The 17,103-nt window shown below is 42.8% G+C and overlaps 1 protein-coding gene across 1 annotated transcript in view; it reads left to right on the top strand.

Annotated features, from left to right (window-relative positions):
• The window catches only part of COL13A1 (collagen type XIII alpha 1 chain), a 578,485-nt gene that overhangs the window by 428,171 nt on the left and 133,211 nt on the right, over window positions 1–17,103 (top strand). The window contains exons 29-32 of the mRNA XM_029610690.1: window positions 820–843; window positions 6,287–6,331; window positions 10,450–10,494; window positions 16,275–16,427. Of these exons, the coding sequence (XP_029466550.1) occupies window positions 820–843; window positions 6,287–6,331; window positions 10,450–10,494; window positions 16,275–16,427 (267 nt within the window). The remainder of the gene's footprint in view (window positions 1–819; window positions 844–6,286; window positions 6,332–10,449; window positions 10,495–16,274; window positions 16,428–17,103) is intronic.

The following is a 17,103-nucleotide window of genomic DNA, read 5'->3' as shown; positions in this document are numbered from 1 at the left end:
AGTATTCAAACCTAAACAATCAGGTAAGTTAGCTAGGTAAGACTTATCCAGCTAACTTACATTGGATATTTAGCAGCACAGGTATGTTTCTGAATATCCCTGTAGATATAGCCAATTAGTTGGAAAAGTCATATCCAGCTAAGTTACACCTGCTATATGGCAGCTCTAACTTATCTGTTAACATAACCAAATAAGTCCAAATATCGGCACTTATCCAGCTAAGTTGTCCAGATAAGTAGCGCTACCCTGAAATGCCCATTGCCTGCCCACAAGAAATCCAGCTATCTACTTATCCCGATAAATACTTATCCAGCTAAGTGGTGACTGCTGAACATAACCAAAAATTCAGTGGCTGCCATTTAGCCAAATAAGTAAGAACCTCAGCAGCCAAATGTCATGGGGGAAAGGAGCAAGGAAGGCAAAGTGCACGTGAGGATTTCATTTCAAAATCTCTCTCTGTCCTTTACTGTGTGTTCTTCATATATGCTGGAAAGCCAGTACAAAGGCCATCCCTGCCAGTCCTGAATTTTCAAAGAGAAATTATCCAGGGTGTGTTCCTTTGAAAAATATCTTGCAAGTCCCCGCAGTGTTTGAGAATTACCTCTTTTATTTCTATGCAACTTTTTTCACATCACCTGACCTGCAGGCTTTGTGAACTTTTTTGGCCCTATCTTTGGCCAGATCCTTAAATCTGTCTCCCTGCCCGTCTCAGGGATTCATTAGTGAGTCCTGGTCCTGATAGCTGCTGCAGATTTATGAAATCAGCTGACTTGTCTGGTGCTGACTTTAATCATTTTTATTGTTTTTAATTTTTTCTAGGAAATCCGAACATTGGCCCTGATGGTAAGGAAGTCTTTTTTTACCTGCCCTTTGTGGCTTTTATATTAAGCAGTCAAGGCCTCAGTCCTGGAGGTTTTTATGAACAGCTTGCCAAGTGGAGGAATAACCTATTGCACTGGAGACCCAGTGTATGCAAATCTTTCTTTTGCATATTCATTATGACAATCCTGAAAACCCGACTGGCTAGGTGTGCCTCCAGGAAAGGGTTGGAAAACACTAGCCTAGTAGTTAGAGCAGTTGGCTGAGAACCAGGAAACTAAAAAATTAAACTGTCCAAGAAGTCAAAATTCAACCTCAGGGTAGTCCAAAGCATCAAGCAAAGTAGTAGGTGAACAATCAAAACAAGTAATGCACACTGAGCATCACTAATTGGGTGTCAGCAAGCCATGAAAGAAGTGCAAGACCTCTCCATAGCAGAGATACCCGAGTCCTCTTGCTCATTCACCCATACTCCTAAAGCTTTTTTTTTTTTTTTAAATGTCGTTGCATATAAAAAATCATTTCACAAAAGATATGTTTCAAACCATTACTTTCAAACATATATAATCAGTTTTGACCCATGGGAGTAGACATACACATGCTTTGTCCTTCCCTGTGGTTGTAGTTTGAGAAACCAGGGTTTGAATCCTGCTGATACTTCTTGTGGCCCTGGGCAAGTCACTTCACTCTTCACTTCCTCAGGTAGAAACATAGATTTTGAGCCCTTTAGGGACAGGGAAAATACTAGCTGTACCTGACTGTAACTTGCTTTGAGCTACCAATGAAAAACCAATAAAATTGGATAGGCCTGATTGACATCACAAATCATAGGGGCAGCTCAAAGCAATCTGCTGCCTGAGGAGAGGAAAGAGTTAATCCCCCCCCCCCCCCCATACACACACAGGGGCGGATTTTAAGAGCCCTGCTCGCGTAAATCTGCCCGGATTTACGCGAGCAGGGCCTTGCGCGCCGGCGCGCCTATTTTCCATAGGCCTGCCGGCGCGTGCAGAGCCCCGGGACTCGCGAAAGTCCCGGGGTTTTTTGACGGGGGCGTGTCGGGGCGTGTTGGGGGCGGGGCCGATCGACACGGCGTTTCGGGGGCGGGCCCAGGGGCGTGGTTTCGGCCAGGGGCGGTCCGGGGGCGTGGCTGCGCCCTCCGGAACCGCCCCTGGGTTGCATCTTGGCGCGCCAGCGGCCCGCTGGTGCGTGTGGATTTACGCCTCCCTCTGGGAGGCGTAAATCCGTGAAGAAAGGTAGGGGGGGTTTAGATAGGGCCGGGGGGGTGGGTTAGGTAGAGGAAGGGAGGGGAAGGTGAGGGGAGGGCGAAAGCGAGTTTCCTCCTAGGCCGCTCCGATTTCGGAGCGGCCTAGGAGGGAATGGTGCGCGGCTCGGCGCGTGCCGGCTGCCCAAAATCGGCAGCCTTGCGCGCCGATCCTGGATTTTAGCAGATACGCGCGGCTACGCGCGTATCTACTAAAATCCAGCGTACTTTTGTTTGCGACTGGTGCACCAACAAAAGTACGCGAACGCGCATTTTTTGAAAATCTACCCCACAATGCCCGGCATAGGTCAAGTCAGTGAGAAGGCAAAACAGAAGGTCCCTCTTGGCATCTAGCCCTTTTGGCTATTTAAATGCTGGGGAAGGGGGAGATGGGATCAGGATTCCAGAGGACTGGCAGATAGAGGTCTAATGATATTTCTAAGAAGTAAGCAACCCTGTCACACTCCCAGGAACCCTGCCAATTTCCTCCCACCCTTCCCCAGCATTTTCCCCCTGGGGGAAGTGGGATATGGGGAAATGACGTGGCTTTGTGTATGACACACTCTCAGGGCTGGGGCAAGTGTATTAGGCACCCAAGGTGAACCTCATAGCTTTGCATCCTCCCCTCCAGCCCTTCTCATACACAATTAAAAATTATGAAGTCCATATTCAGACACAGTCCAGTTAGCAAAGTTTGGGCCTAAATTACTAAGGCTTTTCTCCCATTCCCAGTCTACGGGGAAAATGCTTAGTAAATGAAGCCTTTAGCCAGATAAACATTTCTGGCTAACTTTGGAGGTATATTCAATAGTGAAATCGCACTATTGAGTATAACCAGCTATCTTAAAGTTAGCCAGCTAATTATAGCCGCCTAACTTTGGCCTGACCAGACTTAGATGGCTAAGTCATCCAACTAATTCTGAATATTGGCTAACTCAACTCCTCCCATTTAAGCCCCAGAGTGCTCCTAATTTAGCTTGCTAAATTCTAGCCTCCTAACAATAGGCCAGATAAGTGCCCAAATATTCATTTAGCTGGCTAATTTCTGAGTTAAACCAATGAAAATCTAGCCACTTGCACAGTGTCTATAATATACTCTATATCAAAAGAGAAACAACAGGTTCATTCACTGTGAGGATCTATTTTTCTATTGTATTTGATGTTATTATATTCTCCTTTTTTCCGTATTTCTTATAACCTACACGTCAAGTGGGATTCAATTATCTCAACATTCAAGGAAAATATTTTTAGGGTGGTAGGTTGGGGTTTCATATAACCGTGTAGGCAACCCTGCCTCATTTGAGCATATTATAATCATCAACCTGCCAACCTCCTCCCAATATTTTGTGTATATGTGTTCATACAAACATACTTTTTTTGGGGTGGACCACAAAAATATTCTACATTCATAGTTTTCCAAATTTTCCAGATACTTTAATGATTGGAAAATGCAGTGATAGAAGCGCAAGTTTTAGTCTTTTTCTAACAGCAATAATCCCACTGTTATTTATGTATTTATTCAGTATTTATTCAGTCTTCTATTTCACTCATCTCCAATACAAATGGTTCAAAGTGTATCACAAAATTTGCACTCATAATTGATAAAAGGAACATAAAATATGTAAAACATTTTAAAAATTATTTAATTCATTCCCATAAACCTGTTGACATAACATTGCTTTAAGCTTCTTCCTAAATTTCATGTAGTTTGTTTCTCCCCTAACTCGCGGGCCGATACAGTAAAAGTCACGGGAGAGCGGGCGAACGCCTGTTCTCCCGGCGCGCGCACAGGCCACTCTCCTGTGCACGCGATTCACTAAATTAATTTATTTAAATTAGGGCCCATGGCAAAAAGAGGCGCTAGGGACACTAGCGCGTCCCTAGCACCTCTTTTTGGACAGGAGCGGCGGCTGTCAGCAGGTTTGACAGCTGACGCTCAATTTTGCTGGCATCTGTTCTCGAGCCCGCTGACAGCCATGGGTTCGGAAACCGGACGCCAGCCAAATTGAGCATCCGGTTTTCAACCCACGAGCCACGGGCCGATTTCAATGGTTTTTTTTTTAAACTTTTTTTTAACTTTCGGGACCTCCGACTTAATATCGCCATGATATTAAGTCGTAGGGTGCACAGAAAAGCAGTATTATTATCCATCAATAATTCCTATACTAAGTAGCTGTATATAGTGGACTCCATATTTATTTTGTTCTCTTGTATATATAGTGGACTCCTTATTTACATTGTACACTTGTATATAATTATCCTCCTCTATCTCTTTTATTTCTTACAACCCCAGTTCATCAGCCCTTGTTAATTGTAACTGCTTCTCTTCTCCACGTTTATTTATGTTTTTGGTTATATTTTTGCACCCCTGTTTTACTGTAAACCGACATGATGAGAACGAGTTCTTGAATGCCGGTATAAAAAAACCTTAAATAAATAAATTAAAAAATCCTGCTTCAGTTATTGTTCTGACAGCAGCATTCATTACAAGCTATAGGACTCTTCGTAATTTTTTAAGTAATCCAATCTATAGGGAGTTGCAATAATCTAAATAACTTAAGACTAATACCTGAACCACTATTTTAAGTCTTCTTTAGATATGAAATATTTCAAAGGGTGAATCATTCTAAGCTTAAGCAATGTCATTTTAGCCACCTTTTTTTTTATCTGCAGTTTAAACATCAAATGAGAGTCCAATAATACCCCTAAATTCCTCAGTTCTAGGGCCACCAGTATCCTTACATCATTAAAATCTAATTATCTGGGATGGGAATGGAGTTTTACTCAGCCTCAGAATCTCAGGTTTCAGTTGCTAATAGCTTTAAGACAACAGTTAAGTAGATCCACAAGCAGGCTCTCAGCTGACTCACATGACCCACAAAATTGTATATCATCTGCATATATATAATAACTCCCCCCCCCCCCCCTGGGGAGGGCAACACTCTCCCAAGCGTCTACAGAAACAAATTAAAGAGAACAGCAGACACTGCTGACTCCTGAGGAACACCAGCATCTAGTACCTTCCAAGCTGCCCATCTTTCTCCAGCTCTCACCTGTGCATCATATGTGATAAGAAGGAAGAAAACCAATCAAACACAGCAGCGCCCATCCCTAAGGATCTTAATTGTGATAGCAGAATTTTATGAGCCCATTTTTCTTTATCCAAGTTAGTACAAAGAGCATCCAGCAGAGAGAAAAGCAACATCTTGGTTCCCCAGCCATTTCTAAATCCATACTGATATTTATTTATTTATTTATACTAATTTGTATTCTACCTATTACCTGAGCCTGTCCTAGGCAGATTCCAAAGTATAAAATACAAATGTCAAAATAAAAAACAAATCATAAAACATCATACAGAAAAAAAAACAATGAATAAAAAAATAATGTTATGCTCATCAATAAAATCTCCCAGCTGATGCATACCTATTTTTCAATTATCTTACTTAGAGTAGGCAAATTGTATATTGGGTGATGATAATTAAAAACTTCACTTGCTGATAGATCTAATTTCTTCTTTACTGGACAAGCTACTGCTTTTTTAAAACTATTAGGCATACATCTTTCAATTAAGGAAGTTTTTATAATGTTCTCAGGATGTTCATAAAATACTACATGTAAAATCCTAACGATCCAAAAAGGACATGAATTCAGCAAACAATTAGTAACTTTTAACTGTGAGATTAATCGTTTAATGTCTGTTATTATTATCCATCTAATTTTAGTCCACTGAAGTAGACAGGCTCCGTATCATCCAGGTCATCAGCATTGCAAGATGGAATGGAGGAAACAATTCTTTTCACTTTACTAAAGAAATACTCAGCTGTCTTATCACAACTGATATCAAGATCATTTTATTTATTATCTTTGTTCATTAAGTTATTGACTACTTAACATGATTCCTTTGGACAATGTATGGAATTCTGAATCTGGGTTGAATAATATGCTCTCTTTGTGCTTTGAGTGAAAGCTCTGTATGTTTTCCTGGTTAATGATTCATATTTTGTACTATCCTGCATTGTTTTCTCAGGCCGTAGTCTCTATACCCTCCAAAGCTCCTTTCTCTTTCCCTCTGTCTTCTTGGAAAACCATGCAGCATTATTTTTCCCCTTCTAATTTACATTTAACATTTCTTGGGGCAACTTTATCATATGCTTTTAAAGAAAACAAAAGTATAGTACTGTTAAAATGAGTTATCTTCTTTAGGGACCACCTGGACTTCCAGGGCCTGCAGGGCCTCCAGGACAGAAGGTAACGATTTACTTCCTTTATATATGTGGGTATCATTTTTTGATGAAAATAACAAGAACCAGTCACCGTTAGCAGCATTCTATCTTTCTGCTGATCCTTTTCAGATTAAGGGTCAGATTTAGAGATTCGTGCAGTATCAGAGAGAAAAAAAAGTAAATAGCCTACAAGCCAGTGTGCTTACACAGTTCAGCAATAGCAGGTCATCTGACCAAGGTTTTACTTCCCTGCAGCTTGTGGGAGGAAAGATGACACATGCAAAAGTCTGCATGCAGGACTGGCTCAGTGCCTCAGCATCAGGGCTGCGCTCCGCCATGTCAGAAACTTGGGTTTGATTCCTGAGCTTTGCTTCTGCTTCTTGGGCCGGCCGAGGCTGAGGGTGCTGGCCGCCCTCCCGGGAGTGGGGGGGGAACGGGAGTCCCAGCCATTGCTGGAGGGTCAGTTTTTTACAAACTGCATAGGAAGGTGGGAAGTCCGTGGGCATTTTACCTGCAGATTTAGCACCAGTTCTCAACGGGAGAGCATGAGCGTGAGCTCCCTTTGAAAATTGCTCACAGAAAAGCGCCCGTAGAGATTTGCAGATGCTTTTCCTTCAGGTTCTTTTTCCGGTCAAAAACAACACACACACGTAGTTTTGCAAATTCAGAACTGGCACGCGTTGTTGGCCTCCATTGGCCTAATCCAGCTCCAGGAACTCCTCCATATGAAATGCTCTTACTTTTACCCACCTACAGGGTGGGCAGTTTTCAAAATCCATTTACATGTATAAATGGCTTTTGAAAATTTCCCTTTTAGGAAGTTAATTTTCAAAGCCATTCCATGGATAAAACAGTGCTTTACCCATAGAAATGGGCATTTAGAACCACTGCCTGTCCCATATGCACATAAATGTACATGCAGAGGGCCTCAATGCATGTACTTTTATCTGCAGAAGAGGGAGGCGTTCCCCGGTTCGGGAGAGGTTTATTTATTTATTTATTTATTTATTTAACAGTTTTATATACCGAAATTCTTGTAAAAGATTACAAATCAGTTCGGTTTACATTGAACAGTAACAGTGCTTCCGAATATGAAAGCAATTACATTGAACAGTAACAGTAACAGTGCTTCCGAAAATGAAAGCAATTACATTGAACAGTAACAGTAACAGGGCTTCCGAAAATGAAAGCAATTACATTGAACAGTAACAGAGCTTCAGGAGCGAACAATTACCAAGGACTAGGGATTACAGTAAAATAATTCAAGCCGATAACATTGATACGGAAACCGTGTATCGGAGAGAGTAAATATAATACACACTTGAAAGCATAGGCTAAGATCTTCAAAACTACGAAACAGCAAACTAGGGATTGACGATAACAATGGATAGTAAAGACAATATCAGGGAAACTGAGGGCATATCAGGGTGTCAATCTACAAAATAATAAGAGGCAGGTGGGGTTAAGATTAGGTATGAGAACCGTAGTGAAAGGCAAACAGAACCTTAGTAGTGGAGCTAAATCTGGACATAAGTTTTTAGACTAAAGTGACATAAATGATAGTAAGAGTCAAACGTACTACTCATGATCGGGCAGGTTTTAGTTCCGAAGATTATTTGAATAGGAAAAGGCCTGCTTAAACAACCAGGTTTTGAGTCTTTTCTTAAAAGTGACCGGGCAGTGTTCAAGCCGAAGGTCTGGGGGAAGAGAGTTCCATTGTTTTGGACCAGACACTGAGAGGGCTCTCATTCCTAAATTTGTTTTTAGAAAAGGAACCTGGAGGGTGTCTTTATATGCTGCTCTTACTGGCCTGGATGGTAAATGCCGTCTGAGTGGGATCTTGAGTCCAAAGGTGTGATGTTGAATATCGCTTTGTGAGTGATGGTTAGAGCTTTGAACAGGATTCTGTAGTTGATAGGGAGCCAGTGGAGGATCATGAGGATAGGGGTGATGTGGTCCCATTTTTTGGATCTGGTTAGAATTCTGGCTGCGGCATTTTGCACCATCTGTAATGGCTTGATGGTATTTGCAGGGAGGCCGATCAGAAGAGAGTTGCAATAGTCTATTTTTGAGAAGATGATTGCCTGAAGTACTGTACGGAAGTCGTGGAAGTGGAGGAGAGGTCTAAGTCGTTTAAGAACTTGGAGTTTGAAAAAGCAGTCCATGGTAGTGTTGTTGATGAAGCTTTTGAAGTTGAGTTGTTTATCCATGAGGACTCCCAAATTTCTGACTTGGGAGGAGAAAGTGGGAAGGGTTGCAGGATGGGGGTTAGACAGTATGAAATTGCCGTCGTGCGAGATAAGTAGATATTCTGTCTTTTTTGTGTTCAGGATCAAGTTGAGGCTTGATAGAAGGTTGTTTATGGACTTGAGGCAGGTGTCCTAGAACTCGAGGGTTTTGTTTAATGATTTTGTTTAATGGTTTGCGCTTATGGGATTTTTTTTGCATAGGCAGAGAGCAGGAAAGAGTCCTTTTTGAATAAGATCTTATGTCTGATCAGGAGGGAAGAAATCCATATCTCTATCAAGTCCCTGAATTTGTTTCAAAGTGGCAAATATTTTTAATGTTAAACTTTTTAGGTTTTTAATTAGTGCTCTGTTACTAGAAGAGCAGGAATGTGACCCTTTTATGCTGTCTTTCTGCCGCGTGGGTAATCGTAGGGTCCCTGTGATTATATGCTTACACAGCTGACAGCAGGGCTAGGATTTTGCACTATTTTCTTCTTTTTAAATTTCTGTTTGAAGCTGATTGGTGAGAAACAAGCTTCATGAAACCCTGCAAGAGGCCTCGCTGCAGACTTTGCCAGTACCCATCATGGACACCTAATTTATGCATGGAAAAGACATTTAGCATAAAAGGGTGATATTCAGGCCCGTCAATTAATCTAGCATAGATAACATGGAGCAGCCAATGTGAAGAGGGATGCTACTTTGGTAAAACTGGTCAGAAGTTAAATACAAGAATAGACAGATCCACAGATCAAAAAAAAAAAAACACATCACAGAGAAGAATAAGGTGGCAGCCACACTGGAGAACATTTTCCTAGGCCAGGAAATGTCAAAACTTTCCAATAACACAAGATACAAATGACCAAACACTTTTAAACAGGCATAAAGGGGTGTCCAGCTGGATAAAACTTGCAATTTCAGTTTCTTTTCCCCTTCTCTTCTTCCCCATCTTAACTGCCTAAAATTTTGTCCAGACAAATTGTTGCCCACACAAAATTTAGCCAGATAAAAAGAGGTGGTGTTGGAGGCATTCCCGGGTGCAGTTAAACTTCACCTGCTCAACCCTGATATTTGGTGTTGGCTGGTCAAAAGTATACAAGTAACTCTAATCGATCATAAAAGTAGACCTAAAGTTAACTGGATAAATTTTGTGTGATTAATATTCTCTGCACATGGCCAGTTGTATATCGACTGCAGAGGACTTCAGAGAGATGTTGGTTCAGAGAGATGTTGATAGCTGCAAACGTACCATTTGTCTCCCCTACTTTTCTCACCTGTCTTTAAATGTATCACGCTCTTCCTTTTAATTTACAGTTCTTAACAATCTTGATAACAAATACTGACGTTGAAATCCAACTGATGGTTTATTTATACAATCATGCATCATCATCATCCTTAGCTAATTTTGCATTTCTCTGTTTATTGCTCTTTGGCAAGCAAACTAACTTGCAGGCTTTTTTTTTTTTTTTTTTAATTTTTGGCTTTAATTTTGCCTGCCTGAAAGTGTTTAAGAAAATACTTTAAAAAACCCACCTTACTTTGTGAGCAAGACTCATGTTTTATTTTTGCTTTCTGGTTGGCCACACCAGAAACTGTGGATATCTTTCCTTCTGTTAATGTGCTGCTTGGTTCTGACCTGTTGTACAGATGTTGTCATGAGATGGGATTGATTGATGTTAATGTTAATGTGAGTTATCATCCTATGGCTAGTAATGCTTATTTTGTGTTGTTTTATGTTTATTTACGTATGCTTTATTGTGTATGTTTTGTTGTGAGCATATAAATTTTAATCATAACAATAACCATCTGTAAATCTGATCCTAAATATCCTTCACTGAAGATGACTTCTCACAAGCTTATTGATAATAATAATAATAATAATAATAATGACACCAATGATCATTTTGTTCCAAAGGGTGAAATTGGCTTGCCAGGCCCGCCTGGCCATGATGGAGAGAAGGTACAATCTCTATTGCTTTCTTGTCAATGATTTTGGATAAGATTGTGCAATGAAAAATACAACAGGAAACATGGGGAGGGCTATGTTCAAAAACCATTTTTGCAGCTAAAATGGTTGGCTGCAAATTTCTCATCCTCTTGCACTAAGCAGAGGTGTTTCCAGGGATGGGGTGAGGGAATGATACAAGCACATAGTTTTTGCATTTTCCAAACTAGACAGTGTTGCATGAAAGGGCAAAAGGTATCCACAGGAAAAAGTATAAGATGCAGGTCTCTACTGGTGCCTTTTCCCCAGGCAGTTCCCAAAGGGAAGGCATGTACACAAGTTCAATTTTTAGATCCAATTTTAGATTAAAGGAACCACTAATTTTGCAAGGCACCTGTATTGTTTTGAAAATTGCCTCATTAATCTTTTAATAATTTAGGCCTAGATTTTCTAACATACTACGGCGTCGTGAAACGTGCGGTACAGGGGGCGGGGGGGGGCGAAGTGGGGGGGGGCCTGCGATAGCCGGCAGCGATCACACCTCCGCGGTGCGATCACTACCTCTTTCGCACCCAATAGCGCCATCATAAAAGGTGGTGCTATTGGGCGCAAAATTGGAAGCGAAAAGGCTCCTTACCTTTTCGCCGTCCACGCTGTGTTTGCGGCGTCCACCCCGACTCCTCCTCTTCCGGGGCAGACGCCGCCCCGACTCCGCCCCTTTTTATCTATTGCGTGCACTAGCTTTAGAAAATACCCCCCTTAATGAGAATTTTAAGGTTTTCTTTTAACACATACTCTTTTAATTGTATTTGCTTTTTATTTTCTTTTTTATTATTTGCTAACTGCTTAATTGTAAATGTTTGCATTCATTTATGGATGTTTTTTTGTGAGCCGCTTAGGGTCTTTTGACATAAGTGGCAAAAACAAAAATAAAAGAATAACAATAACATAACAAACCCCTAGATTCATCAAAATGCTATAATTTTGCATGGATAACGCCCGCAATAAGAAAAAGGAGCCATTTCCTCACTGGTTTCAATGACTTCTGATATACACACAATCAAATTCATACTTTAGACCCTTTAGTTTCCTCTCATTCTTCTAAGATAGCAGAATTGGATCAAAAAGTAATTCAGCTACACTCAGTTCAAAGTGATTTATTGTAAGGAGAGATTGTAACAGTTAAAAAGTTGGAGAATTCGGAAAATGCTCTTAGATATTTGAATCTGAGAGTTTTTAATATTCCCCATATTAACCTTATATGCACATGGGATCAGTTTAAAAAATATCTCCAAGATGTTCTAAAAATTTCACCGGAAGCCTTGCCACCTATCTCCAAGATCTATTACACCTCAGTTGAGAAAAAAGAAGATATGGCTTTGGGTAACCAAGCCTCAGCTACTGCTACTCCTGATCTTTCTACTTTTTTGGAAACTTCTGGTGATGACCATGTTGTATATCTGTTGCGGCCTTTGGTCCTCGACAGCTTCGCCCCGTTTGCCTCACCTTATTCACGGCTCCTCCCACTTACCTGCGCAAGATGGCTACCACCGCGTCTACAGGCCGACCTCTCTGGCATCCCCGGAACGTCTATGGTGCACCCTCCTGCCATTGCTCCTCCCAGGTACCTACTAGGGTGCGCGCGCAACCTACATCTTTGTACCACCCTTGGCTTGAACCTTGAGGGCATTCCCTCATGCTGACATCACGCCATCCGAGTATATTACCTTCACTCATTTGCTAGCTCACCAAGTTAGCAAGGACTCAAATCCGTTCTTGTCTATGCTACTCTGCTGCTTCCGTGCTGCCGCAGGAAGCTCTCTCTCTCTGCCCTTCAGGGTATCCGCTCCTCGGGGGCCCTCTGCTTTATTTCAGGTGCCTTACAGGGAACAGGTACTCGCTCCTCGAGGGCCTGCTCTCCCTGCCTCGGTTCCTGTACCTTCTACAACTGACCTGGTGGAATCGCATATCAACAGCAAACACCTAGGGGCAGATTTTATAAAACTACGCGCGCGCGTACTTTTGTTCGCGCACCAGGCGCAAACAAAAGTGCACTGGATTTCAATAGATACACGCGCAGCCTGCGCCCTTGGAGGGAACTTTCCTTCCACCCCCCCGGCCCTATCTAAACCCCCCCTACCTTTGTTGCACAACTTGTGCATGCCGGGCCAGCCGCCGGCGCACCATGGTCCAGTCCGGGGGCTGGTCCGGAGGCCGCGGCCACGCCCCCGATGATGCACCGTCCGCGACACGCCCCCGATGACACGCTGGCCGCGACACGCCCCCAACATGCCCCCCAGGAAAGCCCCGGGACTTACGCGCGTCCCGGGGCTTTGCGCACTGGCAGCCTATGCAACATAGGCTCGGCGCGTGCAGGGGGAGCTTGGGCTAGGTTTTCAGGGGATACGTGCATATGTTATGCGTGTACCTCTTTGAAAATCTGGCCCCCCAATGAGTAACTCTCAGTCTATCTCAGCCACAGTATCTCCTCGCTGGGAGACCTGCTGCGGAACCTTCTGATGTCATCAAAGAGAGAAGGGCTCCCTCTGCCAAGGTCCCTGAGACTGCAACTACGAGACTGCCTCACTACTGCCACTTCTGGTGGTTCACTTCAAGCTGTGCAATAAAAGAACTCTTGTGTTTGTGTAGTACAAGTCTAGCCCAGTGCTATGCCTCCTCACGGGGCTCCTCCCCGTGAGCGTGGTCACCTCCACAGCACCCAAGGATCCACAAACTCACATAATTACAACAATTCCTTCTGATTGGGATCTAATTTTGAGATTATTTCTTCGAAATAGAGAAAAGCATTACTATTGTCTAAAGCTGTGGATTTACCCAGACATTACTAGATCTACATAGCAAAGAAGGAAGAAATTCTTAACTATGTGTCAAGAAGTTAGACAGCTGGGGGGCTCAGATAGTAATTTGTTACCCCTGTAAATGTATTATGAATATTAATAATACAAGATATGTTTTCTTTGATCCATCTCAATTAAGGGTTTTTCTTGATTCTCACACCTCAACTGGGGATGCCGCTTGCTAATCTAGTTATTGAATTGAAGATTATCCATTATATTTTCTTTTCCCTTGGCACTTCTTTTGTACCTTATTTTGATGGTGTATTACGTTCTGAAATCCTTGGTCTCTCCTCTAATTTCTTGGTTCCTGGGACTAAGGTATAATTGCAGTTATTTTTTTTCCTATATAAATGTGTTTTCATTTGCTCCCTTATGACCTTGTTTTCAGTGACTAGTTTGTTTGCTGTCTAAGAGGTCATTTTCAAAAGTCCCCTTTCGCGTGCGATCACTAAATGGGGGTGGAGTCGGGGCAGAGTCGGCCCCGGAAGAGGAGGAGTCGGGGTGGCACCGCAGTGGTGTGATGGCTGCCGGCTTTTGCAGGCCCGGCCCCCGCTTCGCCCCCCATTACCGCCGGATTTTCTAAGGTCTGCAACCTTAGAAAATCCAGGCCTAAGTTAATGGAAATTCCGTACAAATTAAATTAAAAAAAAAAATAAAGAGAATACATTTTCTGGGGCTAGTGTTTGTCTATGGGACCAAATCTGGAGTTCATGGTATCAGGGTTCTGTACTCAACGTGTATGCACATAAAACATATGTATTTTGGGCACACAACTTTTATGAGCCAACTTATGCTGCTAATTCATTTTGTGCCTATTTCTTTCAGGAGCATAACTTATGCTCCTAATTCATGTTATGTGTGTGCACAGTTCTTAAGAACACAATTTATGCTCCTAAGAAGAACAATATTATGCTCCTCATACCTTGACGGGAACTTTAAAACAAGTGTGCGGGCACCCATTCCCATGCATATGGAATTTTAAATCATGTGCGCATTTATGCACATAAGATTTAAAATGTGCCTAGCGCATGTATATGTGCGCCTAATTGTAAGCCGCTACTTGGGCAAATGTACTTCGCGTCTTCCTTAAGAAATCGTTGGCTTTAATGTGTGCAGGTAAGCAGATTTTAAAGCATGCTCACGTGAAGGACATAGCCAGTTTTCCCATTGGTCCACCAGTTTGCCCAGTCCATTTCGAGATCATCCACACTCCTCTGGCTCTTCATCCTTTGCTCCCCCAAGTTCACTCCTCCCCCTCCCCCTGGCGTGTTAGATATAATCTGAGATTTCTACAGACTTACACTTCATCAGGAGCAGCAGTAAATATGCGGCTAACAGGCCGCTGCCACTGCGGTGGCTAGTTTTAAAATTCAGAGTTACTCGGGTAACTATTAGCCCCACCTCGAGACACCCATGCCCTGCCTCCAAATCCACCCTTTGTCTGCCCCTATTTTTATACTTGTGCACGCATATATTTGCACGTGATTTCCAGCTTTTAAAATATGCGTTGCTTGTGTGTGGCCCAGATGCTCACATGTATGGGCTTTTTAGCTCAAGCAACGCTTTTAAAATTCACCCTTTTGTGTAAACAACTCTTAAGTGCACAATTTATGCTCCTAAATCATGCTTTGTGCACATTAATCATGATTTATGCCCTGAAGAGACTATTTGTATGCACAAAATATGTTTTTAAATATTTTATTCACATAAATCATATTTTGAATTAATTTATTTTTTAGTAGAGATGTGAATCGGAACCGGAATCGGTTCTGATTCCGGTTCTGATTCACATCGTGGGTTTTTTTCGTCCAGCCCAATCGTGGTTTTGTTTATCGGCTGCGCCTGAGCCGATAAACAAAAAACCCATCCCGACCCTTTAAAATTAATCCCTTAGCTTCCCCCACCCTCCCAACCCCCTAAAAACGTTTTACAGGTACCTGGTGGTCCAGTGGGGGTCCCGGGAGCGATCTCTCACTCTCGGGCCGTCGGCTGCCACTAATAAAAATGGCGCCGATGGCCTTTGCCCTTACCATGTGGCAGGGTATCCGTGCCATTGGCCGGCCCCTGTCACATGGTATGAGCACTGGATGGCCCGTGCCATTTTTAAAGATGGCGCCGGCCATCCAGTACTCCCTCCATGTGACAGGGGCCGGCCAATGGCACGGATACCCTGTCACATGGTAAGGGCAAAGGGCCATCGGCGCCATTTTGATTAGTGGCAGCCGATGGCCCGGGAGCAGGAGATCGCTCCCGGGACCCCCACTGGACCACCAGGTACCTGTAAAAAGTTTTTGGGGGAGTCAGGAGGGTGGGGGAAGCTAAGGGATTAGTTTTAAAGGGTCGGGATGGGTTTAGGGGTTATTTTTGTGTGCTGATTTTCCCGCCCTCCCCAAAAACGATAAGAGAACCCCCACAAACAATTTCGTGGGGTTTTCCTATCGTTTTTGGGGAGCCCCCGATTTCTGGCGATTTTGAAAATATCGTACGATATTTTCAATCGTCAGAAGCCCGATTCACATCCCTATTTTTTAGTGCATATGATAAGAAACTGTTCAGCACAAACTTTTAAAGCACTCTTTATTTCATTGGCTGCTTAGTTAGAGGCCTAAATTCTTTGAAAGTTGACCCCTTTGATTCTATTGTGGAATTACTGTCAGATAGCAAATTTCTGAATGATCTCAAAGTTTCCCAATCAAACTGGTATTTTCTTGCTACTTTTTTGCCGTCCTTCTGTCCTGCTACCTAACGTCCGGGCACAAACCGAACCCAAGACTCATAACAAATGCCCTTCTAAACTTACAGCTACATTAGCTTTGTATTTATAGCTGTGCATTTCAAGTTAATTATTGATTTGGTCCGTTTTGTTGAAATGTTTTAATATTGGATGTGAAATATGAAGTATACATGATTATATATTTAAGCATCCTTTTGTTTTAGGGGCCTCGGGGTAAACCAGGTGAATTGGGATCATCTGGTCCACAAGGACCTCCTGGAAAGGATGGATCTCCTGGGGCAAAGGGAGAACCAGGACTTATTGGAGTGCCAGGACCGAAGGGCGTTAAGGGGGAGGAAGGACAAATGGGGTCACCTGTAAGTATATCAAGCACTTTTATTATAACAATGGAGGCATCATATCCCCTAAACCCTCTAAGCTGTGCACATGTGTGCATGCACGCAGGTCGTGAGCCCTGTGCAGATGGTAAAATACAGCATGCAAAAGAAGTCTCGATATTATTTGCATTATACTGGCTCCCAGCACACAAATTGTAACTCAGCTTATAAAAAGTTGCACAGAAGAAACATTTTTACACACGTAAGCTTTCAAAAATTAGAAGGAATGTTGTAGGGGGGGGGACAGTGCCGTAACGTTCACATTAATACGCGTATTTTAAAAGCTCGACGCGCACGTTAATTAGGGGATGCGCAAATAGGCTGTGGTTGCACGCGCTGGGCAGATTTTAAAAGCCGCCTGAAATAATTGCGTAAATGCCACAGTGCACACATCTTGGGAGTTTTCAAAAAAGGGGGCGGGGCATGGGTGTAGTCTTGGCAGGGCGTGGGCATTTTGGGGAATGACGCTGAGATGCGTGCGTAAATATTTTTGTGCCTGGGCGCATGCCCAGAAACCCTGTCATGTAACTTTACTTCTGTTATGGATGCGTGTAAGTTATAAAATAAAGATAAAAGGAAGATCGGCAGAGTTTTAAGGACCAGGGATAACTGGGAGAGTGAAGCCTATTAAAGCAGGGGGTGGGGGGTTTAGAAG

This window comes from Rhinatrema bivittatum, chromosome 7 (genome assembly GCF_901001135.1).
Source record: "Rhinatrema bivittatum chromosome 7, aRhiBiv1.1, whole genome shotgun sequence".
NCBI lineage: Eukaryota > Metazoa > Chordata > Amphibia > Gymnophiona > Rhinatrematidae > Rhinatrema > Rhinatrema bivittatum.
This window is presented reverse-complemented; position numbering and strand designations above follow the sequence as displayed.